At 45.6% G+C, this 27867-nt stretch overlaps 1 protein-coding gene across 1 annotated transcript in view; it reads right to left on the reverse strand.

Moving 5' to 3' along the window:
• RPRD2 (regulation of nuclear pre-mRNA domain containing 2) overlaps nucleotides 1-26392 on the reverse strand; it is a 39991-nt gene extending 13599 nt beyond the window's left edge. Inside the window, 4 exon segments of the mRNA XM_028710889.2 lie at nucleotides 1186-1263; nucleotides 2543-2643; nucleotides 3720-3849; nucleotides 26065-26392. Of these exon segments, the coding sequence (XP_028566722.2) occupies nucleotides 1186-1263; nucleotides 2543-2643; nucleotides 3720-3849; nucleotides 26065-26347 (592 nt within the window). The 5' untranslated portion in view covers nucleotides 26348-26392.
• Between the last annotated feature and the right edge of the window lie 1475 nt (nucleotides 26393-27867).

Consider the following 27867-nt stretch of genomic DNA (forward strand, 5'->3'; position numbering starts at 1 on the left):
TGCAGCATTCTAGAGGAGAACCCCCTCCTTCGTTTCCCACATGCAAGGGTCTGTGCAAAACCCCCCAGCAGGAAGCCACTATCCTCCCTCCACACTCAGTTGTAACACGGATGCTTCACACATGCAGGGAGAGTGATACACCCAGGTTGGTTGCTCCCCAGGAACAGCCCTCTGCACCAACCCTGCCCACCCCCCTAAACCTCTGAGCGCACTGCTGTGCCTCTTACTCTAAAGAGGCAAGAGGAGGAATCCCCTCCTCTCTCTGCATGAATGCCTGTTCTGTCCTAGTGCAGGGCAGCAACTAATGCAGAGATGCGACGGGCAACTTCTTGTGAGAGGTGGGTCATTCTGCGGTACCCCCCACCCCTGCCAAATGCTTGCAAAGCAACGCCTTAGCTTCCTTGCTCTAATTTGCAGCTTCCAGAGAAGAGGAACGGAATACTCCTTTCAGGATAAATCCAGATGTTGCTTAGCAAAAGGAAGACTATTTGCAGCCTCCGTTACGTCTCTTCTCCTGACAGAGGAACAACATGCCGTTAGAGAGACAGGCTTTCGGCCTTGTGCCAAACTGGTTTCCAGGTGGATCCAAGCCCAACTCCCAAACATTAGCCTAATGCGGTTGACAGAAGCCTTTCCTGTCTGACGTCCCATTGGTCATCTTCTCTCAGCCATTTGGGGCTTTCCTGTCTGTACTGCTGCTGTGCTGGTGGACTTATAAGCTGTTCTCCGAGAATGCCAAAGACGGTTTGTTATCTGCGTGCTCTCTCTCTCCCTGATGCACTGAAAGGAGCCTGCTGTCTAAGTTAACCTAGTCCTCTGCCACTGAATGCAGGTCCTTGGCTTCAAGTCTGACCGGCCAGGCTTAAATTGCCACTCACTAATCATGCGTGCTGCCTCTCCGTCTTTCAATATACTAACGCCAGCTCCCCTAAACACCCCACCATGTCTTTTCTCTGTACATCGTGGGCTAATTTAAACAGAGTCATATGTCCTGCATAATTTTAAGAAGTGCCTCTCTTGGTGTCTTTAGCAAAGGACGCTGCCAGCTTGACGAAGAACACAAGGCACCGTGAGTGCCTACGGTGAGGTGTGTTTTTTTGGGTGTGTGTGTGTCTGTTCTAGGCTGTTCCTCAAGGACGTTAAAATATCAAAAGCTCAGACCGTTTCCCGTGAGGATTTCCTTACTTTGAGGTTTCTTCCATGACTTAGTTGGCTGTTTGCTCTGAGTTTCTTTCTGCTGCTTCTGAGCTTTGAAAGTGGAACCTGGAAAACATTTTTGTTTGGTTTTGTTTTTGGTTTTGCAGTCTGAGATTATGGGATGCCCTTTAGGAGTCTCTATGCATGTTTAAAATAAAAAAAGGGAGAGAAAGAGAGAGACCAATAGAGGTTGATACCTGCTGGCAAACATTTGACAAGGCAAAGCAGCAGGAGACTTAAAAACAAAAATCTGAGCTTGCAATGCGGAAACTTCTGAGGACGGGTCCCTCCGCCTTTCAGGATTTCAACCGGGCTTTACATGAAAAGGACGAAGTTGGCAATCTCAAGGAACAGAGTTGGGACCTCAAGTGAATTTGCAGGCAGTAGTTTAAAAGCCCCTTTCGCTTGGCTTGTGAGCGCAGACAGGAAGCCTTATGTCCATGGATGTCTGGCAGCTTAAATGGACTTGAAAGATTCCACCGTGCAAATTAAATACGGAAGTCTCTCACACTTTTTGAACATGCCACTCCCCACAACTCAATTCTATTTTCATGGCCCACCCAGCATTTAGACCATAGGGGCTCTGCAGACAAACAAGCTCTGAGGAACAGCAGAGCTATAGATAACCTGGAAAACAACGTTAAAAGATCTCTTGCTGCAGCGAGAAAAGTCTGTTGACTGGGGCACTAATCCAAGGGCAGCCAGTACAAGGGAGGTGGTACCTGCTAACACCAGCACCCCAGACGAAAAGCATCGTCAAAATAGCAAAAGCAGGACTTATCGTGCAACATCATGACCATCTGTGAGGCTTCAGTGTACGAATGCTACTCTGCAGGGCTATTAGGGTTAGTCTGGACAAAGGAGGATCCTGTTTCCCTGGAGAGAGTTTCCTTACAGTTGCATACAAAAATCTACTGCATGAACTTTCCACTGGGAAATGCTGAACTGGAACTTTGTTGCCCCAGCAAGCTAAAAGACTGCATCACTCACCAGTGTCACATAGAACTGTAATTATTATTATTATTATTTCTCATTTATACCCTGCCCATCTGGCTGGGTTTCCCCAGGGCTGGATATTTAAGTAACCTTTAGGATATTTAAAATTAAGGACAGAAATTAAGTGGCAAGTGGTGTAAATCACAGCAACCTGGGGCAGACAGTCCAGAATTCTCTTCCCTAAGCAAAATGCCACTACTGACTTCTGTGCAGGTGCAGAGAGATGATAGCTAATGGATTTAAAGGATAAAACGTTGTCCTCGTAATCTCAAACCAAACTCTGCCTCACTCACCCTCTAAGTTATCACCACAAATGCACAGATGTGAAAAAGAATAATGGAGAACTTACTTAAAGCTTCTTTCAGTAACATGATGGTTTCTTCTGGATACACATTTCTATCTTCCCAGATTTTAAAGATTCTTTCTATAGATTTGGAGACCGATGGATCTCTGAAAAGGACACATAGATAACACATGACTGTTTCTAGTGCATCAATTTGCCCTCTCCTCTATGGACATACAAAGTGCCAGAAGACATGGCTGATTAAAATAAAATGCAAAAAGGAGGCTTCTCACCTTACCTTCTCTTTCAATAATTTTCTGCAGGTGGGGATACCAACCAGCACAGGTTGGGGCAAATGAGTAAAATATGTACAACTGATATTTCCCCCCCCCCCCAATTCCGCAAAAAAATATATGCACATTCTGACATAGATAGGAATCTTATCCTCAGCTCATATCTTACAATGCTAGTGCAGGGATCTGCCACTAGCTAAAGTCTCTTCCTCCAAATTCTCCACTCCAGAAGTGCATTCCTACCATGAAACAGACATACGTCTAAAGGGTGAAGCTGTAGACTGTTTTTTCCATATGCAAATTTAATAAACGCATTGACAGAGCTCACAGATGGACTAAGGTGTCTTTTCATCTGGCAACGCCCTGGCTTTCAGTTAGCACAACTTGTCCTAACAAAAGGACAAACAGTGCTGTGCTTGTAAAACCAGGGGTTAGATCAAGGCAGTAAGGCAACACCTGCAAACAGGGATAGTTTGCCGAGAAAAGGCAAAAATCTCCCCCCGATATATTTCCCTAAGGACAGTTTTCATCAACCTGATGTCCTCTAGTTTGTTTTTGGGCTACAATTCCCATCTGCCCCAGCCAGACCTGAATATCAACAAGAAAGCCTGTGGCTTCAGAGCTAAAATCACACAACTATTTTAGATTTTAAGATCTTTGGGACAGAGACCTTCCGTCTTGTTCCCTGAAAAGTGCCAAGGAGTGTTGTTTCTCAAGCACAGCCTACGTAAAGAAGAAGCCACTGTCCTGCCCTCACACTGCACTTTCTACTTCCTAAGAAGCACCCTGTGACAGAACCTGCTTTCACACATGCCTTGCTGTTCATTCACAAAGCAAACAAAGAAATCCAGCCAGCCTCCTCCGCACACCAACTTGAGTTTGGCGAGCAGCGAAACGAAAAGACTTTTATTGTGTTGGATGAGAAATGCAGGGGGAAGCCATCAACTTACTTCACCAAAGCGGCAGCCTCCGGGAGCACTTCGGCAAACGTGTCACGGAACACAATCGCGTTTTTCCTTTTGCAGTTCTGGATGACATCGTTGGCCAGGTAGAAAAGGTTCAGCCGATGCGGAAAGGCAGCTGGAAAGAGCAAGGAGGAAGAAGGTCAGTTGGTGCACCAAGTCACCACTCATGAGCCAGGAAGGCTCCTTTGGTAAAGCCACGGGATAAGGCGGCAATGCGGGGTGGAAATTATTGCAACACTTAATTTTCCTGCAGAAAAAAATGTGTTTCGTAAAGTTCATCAGCGACAAGGAATGGATGCGGGATGCAACTGCAATCTTAAGCAAAGCATGGCAGTTCTGGAGTTTTTAAGCTTCACTTGCCAAATATTAGTAAAGCAAGCATGCTAATGATCAGCCTTTGCCAACCTGATGCCCTCCAGATGTTTTGGGCTACAACTCCCTTCAGCACCAGCCAGCACATGCCTCGGGTCAAAAGGCTCCCTATTGAAAAGCCCAGCAGAAATGGGAGCATTTTAAAAATGTGACCTGCAATTTAAAAAGGTGTTTCTGCTCATCCCTTTCCACAGCCTGGCAGAACAGATTCTCACCCTGAACAGCACACAACCACAATGCCACCATCTGCATGAATCCTTGTGATTCTGCCTTGCAGAGAGGCAGGGTCACTCTCTGAAGACCAGCTTGGCAACTATTGAGAACCAGCAGTGCTCAGGAAGCCAGGGCGGATGCTAGAGTCAAGACTTGTGCAAGGAGCTGCCTTGGACCAAGCTGACCAGTGCTGTCGACTCTGACTGGCAGTGTCCCTTCTCTGCCTGATTAAGATCCTTCAGTTGGGAAGTCCAAGCATTTGGAACAGGAGCAGGAAAACCTTCTCAGCCTGAGGGCCACAAGTGAGTGGTGGGCGGGGCCAGGGACAAAAATGGGCGGAGCAACAGATGTAAATTTTATCCTACACACAATTTACACACCCCTCTCTATTCTGAATCCAGGCAAGCAAGAGGCAAACCTATGCAATCTTCCCCCAGCCAGACAGGGTATTCACCACAGTGTGGGGAAAGCAGAGGGAAGGTGAAGAATGATGTCTCCCCATCCACCCCACTGCTGCCGTCACAAATTTCCCCCTGGCCCTACTCTGCAGCAGAGAAGGAGCCATCAGGTTTCCCAGACTCCACAAATGCGGCCCAAGTTCAATATCCCCACCCCCAGATGCAGAACGATGGCCCCTCCTCAATGAGGCAGCCACACATGGGCTACTGCAATCCATGCAGTTGGGCCCTTCAAGGGCAGCTCCAAGTCCATTCTGCAGCCCTTCTGATCTCTGCTCCCAAACTGTAAGCCAGATGGGCAAGTCTTGTCCCTGAACTGCTGATATGAAGATCCGAGCAGTGCAACAGACTGTGCTCCAATCCGCTCCCATCACATTGGGGACAGAGGGCAGGGCAGCCTCGGAAGACGCTCCTCCTGCGTATACCCTGCCCGGAAGCAACCCAAAAACCTGACTCAAGGCTATGTTCAGCAGGTACTTTTGCTAGATCTCATTTATTGCCTCAAAGGGAAAAGACAGTATGTTTTCGAGCACAATTCAAAGTGTTGGTGCTGACCTTGAAAGCCCTAAACGCCTCGGTCCAGTATACCTGAAGGAGCATCTCCACCCCCATTGTTCTGCCCGGACACTGAGCTCCAGCGCCGAGGGCCTTCTGGCGGTTCCCTCCCTGCGAGAAGTGAGGTTGCAGGGAACCAGGCAGAGGGCCTTCTCGGTAGTGGCACCCGCCCTGTGGAACCCCCTCCCACCAGATGTCAAAGAGAAAAACAACTACCAGACTTTTAGAAGACATCTGAAGGCAGCCCTGTTTAGGGAAGCTTCTAATGTTTGACAAACTACAGTACTGTATTTTAATATTTTGTTGGAAGCCGCCCAGAGTGGCTGGGGAACTCCAGCCAGATGGGTGGGGAATTAATAATAATAATAATAATAATAATAATAATAATAATAATTACTACTACTACTACTACTACTAGCAGCAACAATTGTTCCTTGCTGGGCCCATATACTGTTAGTAATGTAATGAGGAGATGAAACTCAAGATGTAAAGCACCTGAAACCTAATAAAAGCTTACATACCCCTTTTAGCTTTTTTAAATTAGTCTGTTCTCTCTCTCATGATGCAAGGAATGTAACCACCGGCAAACAGAAGTAAAAAGCACAGAATGCAGCTTCCCACTGTAGCACTGTGTGGGTGGGAACCTCCAGCCTCCAGACCTCTCAATCTGGTCCTCAGCACCGTCCCCAGGACACGCCTCTGTCTGCCACTGCCCTCTCTTGTGCCTCTGCCTGGTGGGAACATGGGCCTGAGCTGTGGCAATGCCTCTTGCCTGCCTGGACAGCACAGAACAGAATCTAGCTCACCGGACGAAAGTTAAGGAGTCACAACTGCTACTTTGCCCACTTTGGTCTTGCCCAGGAGGGAATGCAGCCCTGACTGAAAAGAGGTCCCTCCCCAGGGCGGTGTAACAGAAACAGCGCTATCCAGTCCAAATTCCAAATGTGAGACATCCAGCCTCTCACACTCATCAAAATGACTAGGACAGCACAGTGAAATCTTGCCTATTTCCCCATGCCATCGCACACCCTGCACAGCATCAAACTATTAATTGTTCTAATTAAGTATTTATTAGCTTGCAAGCACTCCTGCCATCGGTGAGGTTTAAAAAACAGAACAAGCTGTCCTGGCTGCAAAGTGCTCCAGAGTTGTGATTAACGCCTCTTACGTGTCTGGATGGGAGGGTGGAGAGGTAGGTCCATGTAGAAAACTGTGGTTTGCACAAGGCTGGTATGTAGCCTACTGCATAGGTAAAGGTAAAAAGGTAAAGGGCCCCTGGATGGTTAAGTCCAGTCAAAGGTGACTATAGGGTTGCGGCGCTCATCTCCACTTTCAGGCCAAGGGAGCTGGCGTTTGTCCACAGACAGCTTTCCGGATCATGTGGCTAGCAGGACTAACCCGCTTCTGGTGCAATGAAACACCGTGATCAGGGTGGATAAAAATCAATGATTAAAAAAATAAAATAAGTAAATAAATAATCAATTTTTTTCTTTATTTAAATCAGATTTTTAAAATAAAATGCTTTTGGAGGAAAAAGCTTTCTAAATATTTTTCTATTTAAGTTACATTATAGTCCAAAGGCTATTCATCAGGAAATAAGGATTTGTTTTAGGTTTTTCATGTGTGGTAAAACTCAGTCTAAGGTTTTTTGTTTTTTTTAAGTTTAACCACATCAGTTAACAAACAGGGATACATATGCTACAATGTTATTGCTTTAGTTGAATAAATTGTTTAAATTGTTATTAAGGAAATGATCGTTTTTCTCCTTCCAATAAAGTACAGCAGAAAAGTTGTCCAAATATAAACAGTTAACTTATTAAACCTCACAATAATTTCATAATTACCTATCTATGTATTTCTAATAGTATAACCAAATTAGTAATTTTTGATATAACTGTAAAAACTACTCTGAAAATTTATTATTCCAAAAATGAAACCTTCATCTGCTAGTAAATATTAAGATTATACCAGCAAGAATAAGTCTTTCTGTAAAAAATATTATTTAAACCAAGTCTTTAAAAAAAGGTATAGGACCCCTGACAGTTAAGTCCAGTAAATCAAGTCTTATTGACTAGTGATTTAAATCAATTTGATTTAAATCAAATCCACCCTGACTGTGATGGAAACCAGAGCGCATGGAAACGCTGTTTACCTTCCCGCTGGAGTGGTACCTATTTATCTACTTGCACTGGCGTGCTTTCGAACTGCTAGGTTGGCAGGAGCTTGGACAGGGCAACGGGAGCTCACTCTGTTGCGGGGATTCAAACCGCCAACCTTCTGATCTCAGCAAGCCCAAGAGGCTCAGTGGTTTAGACCACAGCGCCACCCACGTCCCACCTACTGCGTAACAGCAAGCATCACAAGACAGCCACCTTGGCCCCTGGCCCTCGAAAGGATGCCTCCCTTGGGTTGAAAATGTGCCCCACCCCTGCAATATAAAAAAGGAAGGAAGTAGGGCCAATTTGCATTAGCTACCAACTCCCAAGGTAAAGCCGTATTCTAACGCTCATGGTATGCAAAGATTGAAGTCTATTTTTAAGTCATCGGAAACTATAAAAAGCTACAACACTAAATAGCATGCTTATTCCACAAAAGACAGAAACAGATTTTCTTTTGCCTGGCCTACCAGCATATTCTGCAATTACCACTGATTCATCAGTGAACTGGCAGCCAACTGCTCTTCACACCAAACATAAGGCATGCTGAACTGAGATCTGCTAGTGGAGACATACTTTTGTCAACAGGCTCTACAGGGACTGGTTTTAAATAAAAAATAAAAAATCCAAGTCACTAATTTAAATCAAGCTGAGGCGCCAACAGACTCAAGGGACCTATCTGTTTGATCAGCGGTTTTTTATAGGTAGCTCCCATTATGCTAAGAAAAGCCTTTAATAGTTTGTGCTGTCACATTTCAGGGTTCCAATTCTGCAGAAAATATTTGCAAAGATGTTCCTCACCCAAAGACCCATGATTATTTTAATTGTTTCTGTCATTTATAAATCGCTCCCCATAAAACACTCCAAAGTCATTAACAATAACATCAACAGAAGAAGTATATTTCCATACAATTTATTCAAGCAGAGGCAGGTAGAGACAGGTACAATCCTCCCCTGACTTAATCACGTGTCGGGATATGAAGGTCTTCAGTAGGTGCCAGAAAGACAGTAAGAGATGCTGGCTGCCCTGATACGTAATGGGAGGGAGCTCAATTTCCTTCAGTGCTACTCCAAAGGCCAGATTCCTAAACTGTACCAAACAGACTTCCTAACGTCATGGTATCCGCAGAAAGCAGAGATTACTAGGCAGACAAGCACAATTTGGGGACTGGAAGATGCTCTTTTTTAAGAGGGTAGAAAATTTGATTGCAAGTCCTAACTCTTGTTAACAAGCACCTCTTGTTCTCAGCTTACCCCAGGTGTTTTACAAACCCTGGGATTCTTCTGAAGCTTATAAGGGTTTTTTGAAGATCAGTAACGGTGGGTAAGGGACGCGTTTGGCGCTGTGGGTTAAACCACAGAGCCTAGGACTTGCCAATCAGAAGGTCGGTGGTTCGAATCCCCGCGACGGGGTGAGCTCCCGTTGCTCGGTCCCTGCTCCTGCCAACCTAGCAGTTCGAAAGCACGTCAAAGTGCAAGTAGATAAATAGGTACCGTTCCGGCGGTAAGGTAAACGGCGTTTCCGTGCGCTGCTCTGGTTCGCCAGAAGTGGCTTAGTCATGCTGGCCACATGACCCGGAAGCTGTACGCCGGCTCCCTTGGCCAATAAAGCGAGATGAGCGTTACAACCAGAGTCGGTCACGACTGGACCTAATGATCAGGGGTCCCTTTACACACACACAGCTCACGGAGGGCAAATTCTGAGCCTGAGAAGACAGGCATGTGTCTCACAGGAACTTAAAAGATGCTTCTTGCTATCTCAAAACACACAAAGAAGATGCAACAGGGCTCCTTGGCAATGGCAAGCAGGAGAAGGGTCATGGCGCAGTGGTACAGAATTCATGCCCTGCATGTGGAAGGTCCCAGGCTCAATCTCCAGCATCTCCAAGAAAGACTGGCAATATCCCCTGCCTGAAACCCTAGACCAGTGTTTCCCAACCGGTGTTCCGCGGCACACTAGTGTGCCGTGAGATGTTGCCTGGTGTGCCGCTCCGGCGGCTCCTCTGCGGCGGCGGCTACAGCGGCAACCTCGGGCGGCTCCTGAGGCGGCGAAGGCGGCCCAGCGGCCGGAGGCGAAGACGGTTGCGGCTGCTCCCGACGCTCACCAGCGGCCTCCTCTTCCTCGCCGCTGCTGCTTCGCGGCTTCTCCTCCTCCGCCTCCTCCTTCTCCTCGCCGCCGCCTTTTTCGGGCTCCGGCTCCTTCTTCCCCTCAGGCTCCTCCGCGGAAGGCCCGTCCGGCAGCTCGGCCTCCGAGTCGCCGCTGCTTCTGCTGCCGCCGCCGCCTCTTTCTCCTCCGCTACCGCCGCCGGGCTCTCCTCCTCCTCCTCCGGGCCCCTCGTCCTGGGCGGGCAGAGCGGCGGGGGTCTCGGCGGCCGCCGGGCTCTCCTGGGTCTCCTGCATGGGGGGCTACACGGCCTTCCCGCTCGCCTCACACGCGCGGCGCACGAACAGGCAAGGCGGCGCGCTGGGCCGAAAAGAGGGAGGGAGGGGGCACAGAGCGCGCAGGCGCGCGCGCAGGGGAGGCACCCTCTCGCCGGGCCATGTGCGCGAGAGCGGACCCGGCGGCGAGTCTCGCGAGAGGGGCAGGGACCAACTCGGCAGACGAGAGGGGGAAGGAACGGATTCCAAAACCGGTGTCTTGCCGCGTTGTATATGTTAATTTCCTATGTTAATGGGCTAGGACAGGGTTTGTGATCGGTTAACGCCCAGTTATGCTTTTCCCCTAGGAATTAGGCGTTTCGGTCTTGAGGTACGCTCGCTTCACACCCCACTTGGAGGTTCCCCGGCAAGGGGGAGGGAAAAAAATTGAAAGTTACACTTTCGTGCGTCCCTCCCGGCGTGACGCTGCGCGCTGACGTCACGGGGCTGTAATGGTGGTGTGCCTCGAGATTTTTTTCATCAAACAAGTGTGCCTTTGCCCAAAAAAGGTTGGGAAACACTGCCCTAGACAGCTGCTGCCAGCCAGTGTGGACAACACTGAGCCAGCTGAACCAAGGGACTGACTTCCTACGTTCCTATATGAGTGTGAAGATCACCAGCTTCCTTGATCCTTTGGGTTTACCACCAGCTCCAGGAACCTCACTGGACAATAAAGGCACCAGCTTAGCTCCTAGCACCCACCCACAGACCCCCACACCCTGCCACTTCAAATGCCCAGTTCCATGTCCAGCCTGAAACAAGCAGACCTACAGCAAAGTTTCATCACTCCATTCTTCCCCTTCCCTAATCTGGAGGTAGGCAGACTGTGGACTCTAAGCCCATCATCCCTGACCACTGGCCACAATTGCTTGGAGTCTAGAAACATCGGGGGGGGGGGGTTCCTACAAGTTCCTTGCCTGTTTACAGGTCGCTTGGCAGAGAGGCGCACAACCCCTTGTACTCCTACCAAGCCAGGGACCTGCTGGAGAAACTCAAGAGTTGAAACACAACCACCTAAGCCTCTCACACAGAAACACTGTTGTCCCCAAGCCACCTATGGCAAAGTATTCCCTCCCCAAATAGCACAATCCCGTGCATGTTTATTCATACACTCTTTACTTTTGATTTTAATGTTTTGTTTGTTGTAAACCGCTTTGAGGTTTTTTAGTATCAAGCTGTGTATAAATGTTATGAAATAAATAATAATAATAAAAGAAATCCCACTTGAAATACTGCTTAGTACCTGTACACAGGACTGCAAAGCCTTTGCTTTAAAAATGCTTTTTATCGTGCTCATTAAAGAAATTGTCCAATGCCAAAAAAGAAAGAAAAAAGATCAGAGGAGACCTTGAAAACAGCCAATGCAAGTCTTCCTTCCCGCCACCCATCCCACCTCCTAATTCTTCTCTCCCTTTGCTATACAGAAACAGCACAAGGTCTGACCAAGATTCCATGTCTTTCAAAACTCTCACCCAGTATTTGTTCCCATGAGAAAAGAAGATGCACCAAGCACGCTCCCCAGCTCAAAGTCTTGATTGGAGCAGCAAAATCAAAGGAGAGTAAAGTTCCCTCTCTTTCTAGGTGGGGGAAGGGCTTTCAGATATACTGCCATCTGTGTGTACTCAACAACGACTCACAAGGCTTCAAAACCCTAAAATGTATTTTACATAATTGACTTTTTATTTCTATTCTTTGTACATCGTATCATTTTATCGCTATGGCCGACGGCTGATGCAAATAAAGATTCGTTCATTCATTCACCCACCCACAAGGGGCAGGTCCAGCCACACTAGTTCTAAAAGCTGCCCCTCTGTGGGGAGCGGGAAAGACCCCAGACAACCGGCATCCAAGTAGCAGCAAGAGAACTGCCTAGGATGGGGGGCAGCCGCACGGCACCCATACATGTGCCTTCCACAGCCCCCTTCCAGGACCCACAGGGCTCCTCCCCTTCACCTGCTAAAATCAGCCTTGAAAGAAGCATTCTATCGTCGCCAGTAGAATATGCCAGGGTGAGGGGCTGAGTTGAGATGCTTCTCCAGCATCCACAATAGTGCAAGAAATGGTTTTTCCAGCCCTGCCTTTTAGCTCTCCCCTCCCACCCCTGCTGTTGCTATTCCTTTCATTTCTATACCGCTTTATATCTTCAACATGAAAATAATAATCTCAAAGAGGTTTACAACACATTAAAACATCAAATAAAACAATTCAGAATGAAACATTACTGCAGAAAATCAAGAAGTATACATTCTTAACAGGAAACAAACTATTATCCTAAAGATTTCAAAATAAAACATTGCAAAAGAGGTCAACGGCAGAATGCACATTTAATGTAGCATAGCTAACCCAAATAAATAAATATCTTAAACATTTCAAAAGAAAACATTAGCAAAGGAAGTCTGCACATTTAAAACATCATAATTAGCAAGAGAATAACATATTATCATAAGCAAAGAACGTATCTGCTGCCAATCTTGCCAATGGTGGTTCATGGTGGGCGGCCGGTTTGCACTAAGAGACAGTCAAGATGGCCTCTTGCTACTCCTTCCAGCCACCTACACCCTCCTTCCGTCCCTTCTGCTTCTCTCAACTCCTGAAGCTGGAAACAAAGCCTACGGCAAGCACCAGGTTCACACACCAACCAAACCCCACATATCCCACTTGCTGGTGGCCAAACACACTCTAGGGGTCTACTCTGTGGTCCTGGCTTAGCAGAAGGAGACCCTCCCTGCCCAGGTCCTTTGGCACAACTGCAGGATGAATAAACCCATCTGGGATTCAAGTGGCAGCTGTGCGAGGAGCCCAAGAAGGAATGTGCCCGCCCCACACAGCCAGCCCCAAATCAAGGAAGATTTTCAGCAGGTGAAGCCAGAAATATGAGAAGAGGCGTTCAGGATCTGACTCTCACAGTGGACCTGAGCTCAAGAGCCCTCTCCCCTCCTCTGGTTTTCAGCAACTAATATTCAGAAGCAGTACTGCCTTCCAGTCCCTCACCAGGAGTCACAATAAAATTGCTCAGGGGAACAAGGCAACTTCATTTCCTCACCTTTGTTCCAATGATGTACTTGAGCCAAGATGACAGCAGAGCAGTCAACAGCTCCTGCACAACAAAGAGTGTAATCTGGGCAACCAGACTCTACACTTGCTTTTTTGTGTGTTTTGTTTGGAGGGGGTGGGGATAAACAGGAGTGGAGTAATTAAAAGAATTTCTGGAAATTTCCTAGGATCTCCCCAACCCATCATCTCTGCCCCTGTGCCTGGGATGAGGAAGACGTAGCAACCCAGCTGTGATTTTACACATTTGGAGATATGAAACAGCTGTGCAGCGCATGTGTGGGTGTGGGTATGGGTGTGGAGGGAGGCTCTCAGCACAAACACAAGCCACTTGATCCTTGCCGTGGGGCTGGGAGGCCTTGTGAAGAGAGCACTTGAAACCTCTTGCCATAAAACACAGGGCCCTGGGAAATGCAATTTGTGTGCGGAACAGGAAAGGAGCAGCGCATGAGACAGACCTTCAAAGGTGAAACTTTCTTGTAACGAATTTGTGGATGCTCACTGCACCTTTAGGGCCATAATTGATGCAGCCAGTCAAAGACCGGCAAGTGTGCTGCTGTGGTTAAGCAGCCCAGAGGGAAAGTGATCCAGTGGCTTTTCGATAAAGCTGTAATGTTTCAGGGTATCACCAATTCAATGCTATGGCTGCTTAAAAAGGGGAGGGGACCTCCTTGGTTCAGTTCTCATGCCTGCTCCCCACTGCTGCCAGCCCTTATCCTGGCTGAACCATGTAAGCAGAGCTTTGTGGGTACTGACTGTATTCACATGTCATGATAATAAGCCAGAATTGCATGCTCTTGGCTTCTGCAGAATGAGCAGCAGCCCTGTTCCCAAGTGATGCAGGGCAGAAATTTCTACAAAGCCAGGTTTTTTCCCCCCACAGAAAAACTTCCCATTTCTGAAGTTTGATAGTAAGAACGCACAGCACAGGTGCCAACTGCAAACACGATTATTAGGCAAGCTTGGCCGTTTCAAAGTTTCTAGCTTTACAGTGGTACCTCGGGTTAAGTCCTTAATTTGTTCCAGAGGTCCGTTCTTAAGCTGAAACTGTTCTTAACCTGAAGCACCGCTTTAGCTAATGGGGCCTCCCGCTGCTGCCACGCCACTGGAGCACGATTTCTGTTCTTATCCTGAAGCAAAGTTCTTAACCCGGAGCACTATTTCTGGGTTAGCAAAGTTTGTAACCTGAAGCGTATATAACCCAAGGTACCACTGTATTTACTAATTACAGAGCAAAATTAACATGCTAAATTAGATGGGCAATAGGACATTTTCTGTTGCAAACCAAGCATTTTCCAGAAAATCTACACCACTGTCATGAACATTGACCAATGGCTCCCACTTCTCTCTTCACCAGGGCAAGAAGCAAGCTGAGATTCAAAAGTGACAAACAAACCTTGGTTTAAGGCTGGCTGGGGATCCTGGCTTGTTAGAGAAGAACAAGCCAAGACCCCAGTTCATGAATTGTTCGGAAGCCAACTTAACTGTGACTGCTAGCTTATTCCTCCTGCTTGTGCCAGGCAGGAATGAAGTGGGGGCAACTGGGCCATGTGGGCCCCTGATGTTCCACAAGACCAGTGCCATTGGCTTATCCTGATGTGTGAACAGCGGCCACTGGAAGAGTTAAGCCCCTCAAGGCAAACAAACCAAGCTTTTCCCATCTTGTCAAAGCAAAAGAGAACATCTGTTAGCGACACTGTCTGGTGCCCCTGTCCTAAGCAGGAAGAAACACAGGGACCCAAATGAATAATATGCAGGACCAGAAATGCATCAAAAAAAGAGGGTCTGGTGTTCTTAGAAATATAGTAAAGCTTAAATCTGATTTATTTCTATCATTTTCCAAAATTCCTGTGGGCAAAATTGTACCTCACTCCCATCCCAGCTTCAAGATGTATGGAAGTTGCAAATGTCTAAATCACACAGCCTCTGCATTTTATACTGATTGTTGGTTTTTAACTGCATACTTTTGCCATTTTTGTGATTCTTAACTCTACATTTTGCTTTAATGTAAACCACATAGAGGTCATTTTGACAAAATGCGCTGTACAAGAATGCAAAGTAAGTGATAAATGAATAGCATCAGTTCCAAATGCTGCTCCTTCATTGGCTGAAGAATGCAGCACTATCTTTCTTGTTGGCTATTTCACATCCCCAAACTATTTTTCTCTGCTCTCCCACTCAAAATTTGAGCTCCGCTCTGGCTCAGAGGCACATCTAGCCTCCTGCTAACTTCCAACCTTCACAGACTGTTTAAGAAACATCTTCAAGGTATTAATTAGCTCCCATTCAACAAACATCAAGCACCAAAAAGCTGGCAAACTCCAAAGTCCAGAGTTAGGCAATACCTTTATTAGGCACAAAAGTGTGGCAAGCTTTTGAGCGCTGCAGAACTCTTCATCAAATAACGTTACACAAGGTAGGGCATGACTGGATGAGGATTTCTTTTTGTAAAGGAAAGGTTAGGCGGGTTGTTGTATGGTGAGGTCAGCCTGTATGTACACCCCATTCTGAGATGGAGATTTGCAGGCTGAGTCCCTCCCAGGTGTTGAGATATCAGGTTGCACACCTGGGATTCTAGGATAAAGAAGCAATGGCTGCTCCCCATCTCTCAGAAAAGAAACGTCTGGCTTGCGGCCTACTTTGGTCATACGCTGTTAAACAAAATTCACAAGCTCTCGGGCAGGTAGAGAATTGAAGCAAAGAAGAACATGGCAATATCAGCAAAGCCAGGAGTTAATTTAGGAAGATGCACTAGATAAGAGAGTCACAAAGTGTAGTGCTACCCAGTGGCTGGAGGGAATGTAACTGTATCACCTTCAAATTGTAGAAGACAAGCCTTTAGCAGTTGCTAAAGTATTAGCAGGCTGTTTTTACAAATTTATTTAGCCTGCTACTGTTTTTATCCGTTGTTTTAATGATTTTTAGATATGCTATGCTTTAATATGGTGATTTTATTATTTAATTATTACAGGTGTTGCTGCTAACATGCTGGGAGCCCCCTTGAGAACAGCAAGCCTGAAAAGCTGCCTATAGATTAAGGACTGCAACCAGCTATTAATGGGCATGACTAACTTAGGTCCATTAATTTCAAGGTGTCTATTCTGAGTAAACTTAGTTGGATACAACTAATGGAATTTTAAAAAAATAAAAATGGAGATCTTACTTAAGAACCTCTACACTACACATTTTGAATAGAACCTTGCCTTAGAAACTGTTTCGCTCATCATTCCAAAATAGTTATCATTTTGTTGTCATAGACTCCCCCCCTCCAGGTGTTTCCCAAATTTTCTACTGACATCCAACTAAGTCAACTGTCCTCTAAGCATAAGGCCATTGATTACAATGGGTTTACTCTCGTGTGTGATACTAACAATGTATATCACCCTTCCAATTATTCTATCAGAAAAAATGAAAAAGTCTATCAGAAATGAAAAAGAGAGGAAGAGGAATAGGAATAGGAGAGAAATCAGAGCATCCTTTTTTTTCTTTTTGGGCCTCCACATTTAATTGTTCACACATACAGCTCAAAACTAGCTACCGGTTTGTTGTCCCTTGACTGGTCACACATTTCAAGAGTAGCAACTTTTCCATTCCAATTGATGAGTCATTTGGCTAAACCTGAAGGCTTTGTTACAGACAGCCATGTGAACAAGAAGCTTGTCCAATTTTTTACATACACGGTCTCCTTGTGTCTTCTCCAGTTTGGAGAGAGTAGTCAATCCATTTATTTCCTTCCATGTATAAAAAATCCCTGACTCCGAAGGCGAGCAAGATTTCATTCACCCTCAACTCCTCTAAAGAACCATGTGAGCCACCACAAGCTCCACTGGGGAAATGGTGGGATATAAATTAAATAGACAGACAGACAGACAGATAGACAGAGTTGTCTCTTGGCTTGGAGAACAGAAACAAACATTATTCAAGCATCCTTTCTACAGGTGGGTTCCCTTTTCCCCTGTGACACTCAAGTCAATATTTACAACCAGACCCAGAAGTTTCTAAAGCAGCTTTGCAGCAGTGGGCAATTCTGCAAGGGAAGAAAGAACCAGCCCATAGATCACTCTACCATTCTGCTACCCCTCCTCTCTTCCGAGGTACAAAAGAAACCAGAGAAGGGCAACTTCTGTGTCCTCCAATTCTAAGCTTCTTGAAGCAGGTTTCAATGAAAATGAATGAGATTTCTGAAAAACAATGCCTGGGATCAGGGTGCTCCTCCGGTGTGAGAGGTATAGCATTGCTGGCATTGAGGTAGGATGAGCTGAAACATCACACACCGACTGGCACAAGCAGGTGCTTCCACGTTTCCACTCAGTTCATGCGTACAATTTGTGCGTCAGCAACCAGGTCCCAGGAGTTCCCGAGGTCTGACAAACGATAATAACTCTTTTTAAAAAATCACCTAGAAATCAAGCCAGGTGTTGATTTCTTATGTGTGGAAAAAGAATCTGCTCAAGGTTGAGTCCACAGAAGAACCCAGAGGAGTACAGGCAATGGTGGAGCCTCCATCTTCAGCAGGTGCTGCTAATAAGACCTGATACTTAAGTGTGGGATTTGCATGCAAGCAGCATGTATGAGAACCTAAATGTCAAGATTCCTGCATTCCCTTCCAAGTCTGCAATTCCACGACTCTATAAAAGGCTACCCCTGCCCCCAGATCAGTCTTTGTAAAGTATGTTGTTGGATTACAACTCCCGTGGGCTGTATTGGCTGGGACTGGTGGGAGTCTGAACCCCACAATCTCTGGGAGAAACCAGGGCTGCTGGGGAAGGCTGTCCGAGACCAAACTCTCTGTCCATGCTCAGACAGAATCAGCAAGCCATGGTTTGTTTACGAACACAGGAAGCTGCCTTAAACTGACTCAAGCCCACTGGGGTAGGTTAGAAACTGAGATATGAAAGCTAGGAGCTAAATGGCACCTTAAACCTAGGTTATGGGCGCAACAACAGAATGTCCAGGTGCGCTTTTTTATAACCAGAATACAAAGCTGAAAATGAATGAACTGCAGCTAAAATTTATGTTCATTTTTCACATGGTCTAGTCCTCCCCTGCACACCCCTCTAATATTCTTAATAGGGTCTCTTCCCCAGTCTTCAGAGAGTAACTGGAAGTGTAGAGACAGAAAAAGGTCCTCCTTTCCTTCCACTCTGCAGTTTTAATCTGAAATCTTAGGTGCGGTACTGCACCCAGAGCTCAGAAACTACTCACGCTAATGAGATTTCCTGTCACAAAATGTGCCTAGAACAACGGGAGTTTTGAACACTGACTGGGGTCCACCTAGCTCAGTACTGCCTACACTGACTGGCAGCAGCTCTCCAGGGCTTCAGGCAGGGATCTCTCCCAGTCCTGCCTGGGGATGCCAGGGACTGAACCTAGGACTTTCTGCAAGCAAAGCAGATGCTCTAACACTCAGCTACAGCCAAATGGTGGTTGGTTGAAACTTCTGAACAACCTGGCAGACCAACCATGGTTTGTTTTGTGGCAACAAACCATGGTGTGAAGCCATCGTGTGTGGCTAAACTGTATGGCTTCGTTCTGAACCCAGCTTAGCCATGGTTTGCTTGCCTCCTGTCACAGATGCTTGCCAAGCTTCAAAGGCACAAGAGGAGGAAAAACGAACCAGTTTTGGAGAAATAAGCTGTGTGGCTTGTTTGCTCATCTAAAAAGACAACTCGTGGCTTCTTGAACAAACTATGGCTCAGTTTTATGTGTTCAGCCACTGTGTGCACACCAGAAGCCTTTTCACTGAATGTGTTCTTTAGAAACATCTCATTTTAAAGATCACAAAACTCCCAAGAACAGCTATTTTGCAATTCATTAGGATTTTGATAAGCAAACTTCATTTTAATTTTCAATACTTTTGTTACAACCAACTGCCTTTTCTGTATCCCACCACAACTCCTAAAGTTGCAGTTTCTAATTAATGGAAAGATTTCACATAATACATAGACAATCAGGACTCTCACAGAGACCGCCTAGGAAATAGTCCCACAAACACCGTTGTCACAAGGTCTGGAAAGATAGTGTGAATGAACCAAAATTATCGTGAAGGACTGGCTCAGGGATTCTCAGATAACCCACCATGCACCTCCAGACTATGAGGGGAGCAAGCAGGAGTCTACATTTCACAAAAAGAAAAGAAAAATAAGTATGTGATCTGCTGCAAGTTCAGAAGCTGACCCTTACAAAAGAGATGTATGAGAACATCCATAAGCAGCCAACATTCAACACTACCAAGTGCATTCATGGCTAGCGAAGCACTCTTGACTTGTAACTCAGATTTGCATATTCCTAAAACTAGCAGAAGTTGTTCCAGTAAAATCTTACTGCCTTGGATTATTTTCTTCCCTTCATCGCTAGGAAGCAAGCCAAGTGAAACTGTCTAATACACTCCTTTAGAATACAGCACTGACTGCACCAGTATAGTTGCTCACTTTTGGGGTTTAACTTGCTGCAATTACAGCTTAGGCAATATTTTGCCCCACAGGAACAGGTTTCAGCTCAGCTGCAGGTACAGAACAGAAGGAAGCAGTTAGCTTAGTTGGTTAGAGCATGGTGCTGATAAAACGCCAATGTTGCAGGTAGCGATGTTAAATTCTCGAGAATAATCTTTTGGAGAAAATTCTTGATTAATGAGAATACAGGTATTAGAGAATTTTCATTTAAAATAGGAGTATATTCATTTTAATGCATTGAAAATTATATGATTAGTTAACATACATGTTTATTCATGGATAAACTTGTTCAGACGGCAACAAAAAACTGTACAGATACTTTTATTCAATGGGGCTATGCAGTGGATTCACATTCTTTGATTTTTTGCACCAAACTTGAAATTGAAAATTCAACATGAATGACTCACGTTAATCACTAAGCCTGCCACTAACCAAGAATTTAAGGTTTGTGGATAATATTCTCCAGAGAATTTTCTAGCAGAGAATATTCTCCAGAAAATATTCTCACCTCACATCACTAGTTGCAGGTTCGATTCCTATAAGGGCAACCTTTATTTCATTGCAGGGGGTTGGACGAGATGACCCCCGGGATCCCTTCCAGCTCTACAATTCTAAAATTCTGTGATCAGACAGATTCAGATACACCCCAGGCCCCAGCCAAACACACAGAGTAGTGAGCAGTCTTGCTTGAAAATGCAACGTACACTTCAAGCTTCCCTGTGCCTCAAGCATTATCCAAGAGGGCAAACTGAAACAGTTTGCTCACAGAAAGGAAATTCAAAGTGGTTGAGATATCACGGCAATCCTACTATTTCTTGGAAAGGACAACCATGTTGAGGACTTGAGCCAGCCGGCAGGTCAAACCTAAGGCGCTCCAGATGTTGCACATATGGGGAAGGACCGTAGCTCAGTGGTACAGAATCTGCTTTGAGTGCAGAAGATCCCTGCCCTGATGGCGGGAGGTTCCTGCCTGAAAGCCCAGGGAACTGCTGCCAGTGTGGACAATACAGTGGTACCTCGGGGTTAAGAACTTAATTCGTTCTGGAGGTCCATTCTTAACCTGAAACTGTTCTTAACCTGAGGTACCACTTTAGCTAATGTGGCCTCCCGCTGCGACCACCGCACGGTTTCTGTTCTCATCCTGAAGCAAAGTTCTTAACCTGAGGTACTATTTCTGGGTTAGCAGAGTCTGTAACCTGAAGCGTCTGTAACCTGAGGTGCCACTGTACTGAGACAGATGGGCCAGTGGTCTAACCCAGTTTCATGCAGCTTCCTAAGTTCCTACTGGCCCCACCTAGCATGTCCAGTGGTCAGGGATGACCAGGGAGATGGGAGTCCAACAACACCTGGAAGGCCATAGGCTCTCCATCTCTACTTAAATATGGACAGGACAGGGCTCATGATCCAGAATGTTAGGAGAGAGGTGGAAGTGAGGTGGCTAAGAAGGACACACACACACACACACACACACACAACTCCTCTCCTTACATTTACAAACATTAATACAGGCTTGTCAATTTGTCACTTGCCCAGCAACGTGCGGTTGGAATTGACTGCCTTGAGGCAAGCTGGGAAGATTTACAAGATTGTTCTTATTTTTAATAAGGCAACAGTGACTAATAAGGCATTCATGGGCCTAGCAACTTTCATAGACTTCTTTGCAAGGCTACTCGCATCCCCTCCAGCTCGCTAATTGCAAATATTCAAGTGGAGGGGGAAGGTTTATTTACTGGCCAGCCTGTTGAATCCCTGTACACCGTCCAATCTTCAGATTTAGCTATGCACTTGAGGAAAGAACACAGGACAGTCAAACTTGCTTTTGAAAACAGCAGCAGCAGCAAAGGAAGGTTTGCTGGCTTTCAAAAGCAGATTTAGCACCCTGCTGTTCAGCGACACTCCAGGCAATTCACGACAGATAAAAAACATAAGAGTTTTTTGCCATCTAGAATTATTGTTAAAAAGTCACCCACATCCATTCTACTTATCTCATTCGGTACCTGAAGTCAACAGCTTGAATGCCGTGCCCTCATTCAGAACCACCCCCCAATGTTTTCCATTTCCCAAAGCAATAAAATCTAAGATGCTGGATTCTCACTCAGGCAGGAAGTTCACTGAGCAACCACAACAGCCCAGTTCTTGCAACTTAGCCTACATTACAGGGGTAATATGACACATATAAGGGCTAACAATAGGAGAACGTGGCACTTTCTCTAATTACCCCGAGCTGCCTGCTATCTTAGGGAATATTCAGGACAACCAAGCAGGTTCAAGATTCAAACCTCATGCAACCCACCAAGCTGCTGGGTGGCCCTAACTAAGCCACTACTCACTCAGCCTCAGCACCCTCCTTCCCAAATCTTCATCAAAAGGATTGGAATCCATTATTTAAGTGTTCCTTACCACAGCTTTGTACAGAATACACACCATCAATTCAAACATCTGAAAAGTATTACTGCTCCAAGGCAGACCAACCCATCCTTTTGACCTAATGTATGCAAAGCGCTTCTATACTATTGAAATGTAGTGCATGGGTGCTAATAAACTAAGCCCACCTCACTTTGTGTGGGAACTCACCCCACCCCCGCAAATTTTGGCCCTCTTTACAAAGTTATTGCATGGGTCACTGAGATAATACAAGCAGAATCCTTTGGCTTCTTCAGATGCATTGATCAGCCTGCTTGCCATACCACAGACCCTCTCTCAGAAGCCAGCCCCGCTGGGTTCAACTGAACTTAATTCCAAGTAACACAGGTGCAGGATAGCAGCCTTAAACATCACCCTCACACCATCACCTCTGTACAGATTGCAGACCCCTTTCCACTGCCCCAGCGCTCCCATTCTTAGCCCACTAAAAAGGGTTGCTGCAAGGCAGAAGTTACATATTTGCCTCTGAACACTTTGAAGGGGAAGTGGGGAATGACAAAGTTTGTGTTATTTTATCCATTTATTTACTGCATTTTTATCACTCCTTTCCTCCAAGGAGGACAGCGCATTGTTCTCCTCCCCTGTAGAGGAAGTTAACCCTCCATTGTCCTCTTGCTGCCTTGCTGACCATAAAGCAGAGGGTCTCACCACCACTTTGCAATCCCTTCATATTCAGCCCACCTTCAGGGACCCTTGCAAGGAGCACCAAGGAAAATTCACTCTGCATAAACATTTAAGTGTGTACACTGCACCAATCCCAAATGGTTGCATCAACAGCAAGAATCACCATCATAGTAATTCTTATCATAAAGACCTGTTAAAGAGTTATACTAAACCTGTTATACTAAATTTGTACACCACCCTTCATCTGTAGATGCAGAAGATATACAGTAGTCACCAAGTGAGATCTGCATCCACATAGATGTGATTTTCTATAATTCCATATCTAGGGGCAACAGAGGAAGCAGACTTATCCTGAGCGAGACCTTTGGTCCATCTAGCACAGTGGTGTCCAAACTTTTTTCAAAGAGGGCCAGATTTGATGAAGTGAAGGGCCGTGGGGGCCAACCAAAGCTTTGGCCCACCAAAGTTGTTGATCTTTTTTTAGGATTGAAGTTGTTGAGGTTTCTTAGGATTTTACCCCCAGGGGCTGGATTAAACTGACCGGCGGGCCGGATTAGGCCCCCGAAATGGAGTTTGGACATGCCTGATCTAGCACAATGTTGTTCTAGACTGACTTGAAGTGGCTCTCCAGAGTGTCAAGCGGGAACCATTCCTAGCCCTACCTGGAGATGTCGGCGATTGAACCTGGGACTTTCTGAATGCATAGCAGATGCTCTACTACTATGGTCCTTCCCCAAACATTACACTTACACACACACACACACACACACACACACACCAATAACCACAAACAATGGCAGGAAATCCCACCCAATCCCCCTTGCATCTATTCTCTCCATTCTTATTTCACTGTGCAGGGCTGTTCCAAAGGCCAAAGTTGTTGTACTACAACTCACATCTTCCCTGATACACGAGTATGGAGGTGGGGTAGGATGTATGTCTGAGCACCCCCACTCCTGATTCCTGGATCCAGCATGGATTCAGTTGCTGGAATAGCCAGGCCAGCCTGGTAATGGCCCGCTAAGTATGGGTCCCTAAGGGAACCAGAAGGCAAAAGGGTGGGCTTCCCTCCCTCAGAAGGCTGGAGTTGAGAGTTGAGTGATGTGAGCTAGAAGCTGCAGGAAAAGCTGCAGGCTTGAAATGCAGGGAAAGAGTCAAGCCTGATTTCTGCAGGCACCCAAGGCTGCAGCTATGGGGGAAGCAAGGCCCTTCTTGGGGTGCGTAGCCTGAGGTGGTATATATGTGTAAATAAACCATATGTGATGAAGACACCACAGACTCCACTGTGCCTCATTCCAAACTCTGGGGAAGTGTTCTGATCCATGTATATGATGAACGTTTTCTACGCCAATAAAGGAGACTGATTGATGGATTACACACACACACACACACACACACACACACACACGCACAAACAGTGAAAGCATATAGTGCATTTGATCTCATCATCAGCGTAGGAGTATCAGTAACAGTGCGCCCTATATAATATGCTGCGTCAAATTCACACATATTGTGTACGCACAAGCACCACAGCAAAATTAAGAAACTACATGAATTGCCAAGTAAACTATGCATATCTTGTACACGCTGCCATAATCATTGCCACCACAGTCATCATTACTGCCACTGTAATAGTAATAATGCACCCTGTATAAAATGAAAAGTACGTTTCCGAGCACAAGTCAAAGTGTTGGTGCTGACCTTTAAAGCCCTAAATGGCCTCGGTCCAGTATACCTGAAGGAGCGTCTCCACCCCCATCGTTCTACCTGGACACTGAGGTCCAGCACCGAGGGCCTTCTGGCGGTTCCCTCGCTGCGAGAAGCCAGTTACAGGGAACCAGGCAGAGGGCCTTCTCGGTGGTGGCGCCCTCCCTACGGAATGCCCTCCCACCAGATGTCAAAGAGAACAACAACTACCAGACTTTTAGAAGACATCTGAAGGCAGCCCTCTTTAGGGAAGCTTTTAATGCTTGATGTATGACAGTATTTTAATATTCTTTTGGAAGCCGCCCAGAGTGGCTGGGGAAGCCCAGCCAGATGGGCGGGGTATAAATAAATTATTATTATTATTATTATTATTATTATTATTATTATTATTATTATTATTAATTCTACAAAGTGATTTTGCGCACAACATCATCATCAACCACCACAACGTAGCTTATCATAGTACTGTTAATACAATGCCAAAACAGGGACTTCTGAAGGACTACCTTACCCTGAGGGAAGCAGGGAGGAAGCATTTGCCACTTGTCTAAACAAATCCTTGTCTTTCAGCTAAAGAAATAATGCACACTATAAACTAAACTATAAACTAAAATCTGCCAACTAAGATATACACACCAGCAGCACCACCATAATAATCACAGCAATACTACTAATAATGCATCCATTATAAACTGTCAAGTAAAGCTACATGTTGTACTGAGATGGTGCCTCTGTTGTAGCATCAATTATCATAATCATGGCAACCTTAATTACGCACTTTGGATAGACTTCCAAATAAAATCTACACAGAAATACTGTACGCATCATCAGTGCTACCACCAGAGAAGTACTGTATAATCACAGTAATAATAATGCACCCTCTATAAACTGCTAATCTACATAGATACGACAGCACTATGAATAATTATAGTAATATCAACAATTAAAACTACCAACTAAAATCCACACAGAGAGATACAGGATCAGTTCCCTCAACATAATAACATTAATGGTCATCATCACAAAAATATTAATAATGCGTATGATATACAAAGCCAAGTAAAATCTTCACCATCATAGTAATATCGCACCCTGCATAAAACACCAAGCAAATCGACACATAGGTATCATTATTAATAATTTTATTTATGAACTGCTCCCCAAGAATCATCTTGGAGCAACTTCCTATAAATTATGCCATATATGACAGTTACATTTATAGAAACAACAGGTAAAGTTCAAAACAACAGCGCCTACACTAAAAAATTCAGATCTGAGACAGATACCAAGGGAGGCAAAGATTTTAGAAGGCTCCTTGAAAAAGGAAGGTGGCAGAGAGGAGACAGACAGACAGCATATAAAAAACAGTTACATTTATAAAAGCCCTTGACAACAACTGGGTACAAAAGCAACTTAATGAAACAACAGCAGCGGCAAACCTTTTCAAACAGCACATGTAAAAAAACCAATTCAGATCCGGGAGCGATACCAAGTGGGAGGAAGACCTTTTATTTTTTTACAAGGCTCCTTGAAAGAAGAAGAACGCGGGAGGCGGTGGCGGCGATGCCAGGTATATCCCACACCCCTTGTGTTATCGAAAAAAGCGGCGCATAACAGAAACGCCAGCTCAAGACAACCGCATGCAAAAAGAACTTTTTTTTTTTTTGGAAAGCAGCTATTTGGAAATCCTGTTTAAAACAGCAAAATACAAATATGTGTGTGTGTAAAAACAAAATAAAATAAAATAATTGACGCGTATATCCGGGCGGGAGCGAGGCTTTGTTGAAAGGTGACGGAGGAGGCGTCGCCAGGTATCCCACCTTTGCCACCACCCATTTCCCTGCCCCCCCCGAGGCCCGCAGGTGAGCCTCTCCCCGCCCCCCCCCCGCCGCGCACTCACATCTGCGCATCCACTTGATCCAGTGGTGGACGATGGTGCTGTGGTGCCGCTTGTTCTCCAGGCACCACGACGACAGGCCCTGGATGGACTCCATGGTGTTGGTCACCCCCTGAAGCTTCCTGTCCAGGGACGCCTCCAGAGGGCCGGACGACGACGACGAGGAGGCCGGCCCGCCCCCGCCGCCCGCCGCAGCGGCGGAGGACGACGACGAAGAAGAGGAGGACGACGACGACGACGACGAGGAGGCCTTGCCGCCGCCGCCGCCACTGCCGCCGGCCGCCATCTTCCCTCCCCTTCGGTCGCACAAGCAACGCCGCTCGGGAAGGGGGAGGGGGGACGAGCGCGAGGGAGCGCGTCTCGGCGCGTGCGTGCGTGCGTAGCGTACGTGCGCGCGCTCTCCGTCCGCTTCTCTCGCTCGCTCGCCGTCTCCTCTCCAGCGCGCAGGCGCACTCGGGACAAGGCGGAGCTTTCCCCCCCCCCCGGGAACCTCATCGCGAAGGGCGGGGGAGGGAGGAGGGGAGCTGATATCGATTATGGTTATAGTTAAATCGCAGCTAGCGTTATGAATACGAATACATTTTCCCCCCAAAAGTTTTTATTGGTTTTCACATTATAAACAAACAAACACATAAAACAAACATAAATCGTAATCTCATTAAAAATTGCACTTATTGACATTGTTAAGTGGCTTCCTCGCTTCCTCTTGGTTGAATTTCATTGCACGTCCTTTCAACGGTTTTCCAAATCACAGTTCTTGTAAAATTTAACTTAAACATTCACATCCTTAGATCTTCACATTATGAAATTAAACATGTTAATTCATCACTTAACTTAAATAAAATCCTAAACCAATTAAGTATCTGCAAGCTGTTTTCAGTTAGTTTAACTTAACATATTTAACTAAATAATCATTCAATTTGATCTTCCTGATACTCCTTCTGGTCGTGGACTTGTCCGGTTAGGTTGGCTAGCTCTGAAAAATCCATCTTCATCTGTCATTCTTCTATCGTTAGTAATTCTTGGGTTTTTCCACTTTTTAGCTAACAAAATACGAGCCACAGTTACAGCATACAAAAATAATTTAACACCTTTCTTGGGCAATTCCAAACCTGTTATTCCAAGAAGAAAGGCCTCTGGTTTCTTTATAAATGTATATTTTAACATTTTTTTCAATTCGTTATATATCTTTTCCCAGAAGTCTTTCACCTTGGGGCAGGTCCACCACATATGATAAAATGTTCCTTCCTTTTCTTTACATTTCCAACATAGATTGTCACAGTTATGATATATCTTTGCTAATTTTACAGGAGTCCTGTGAATACAAATACATTTCTTGGCTGCGTTGTATCACATTGCATTTATTACACTGGTAATACGCCAATATCTATCATGTCGGTTTGTTGCAATAACTTGAAAACAATGAAACAGCACACTTGTTCTGTTTATTGCATAGGTAGGCAAACTAAGGCCTGGGGCCGGATCCAGGCCAATCGCCTTCTAAATCCGGCCTGCAGGCGGTCCAGGAATCAGCGTGTTTTTACATGAGTAGAATGTGTGCTTTTATTTAAAATGCATCTGGATTATTTGTGGGGCATAAAAATTAGTTCATTCCCCCCCCCAAAAAATATAGTCCGGCCCCCCACAAGGTCTGAGGGACAGTGGACCAGCTGAAAATGTTTGCTGACTCCTGGTATTTTGATAGCTACGATAAGTATGCTTATGAGCATCCTTGCAATAACATCACCGTAATATTATACTGGTATAATAAATGAAATTATTGTAATATTCCGTTTATTAATTGCG

Source organism: Podarcis muralis, chromosome 16 (assembly GCF_964188315.1).
Source record: "Podarcis muralis chromosome 16, rPodMur119.hap1.1, whole genome shotgun sequence".
Lineage (NCBI taxonomy): Eukaryota > Metazoa > Chordata > Lepidosauria > Squamata > Lacertidae > Podarcis > Podarcis muralis.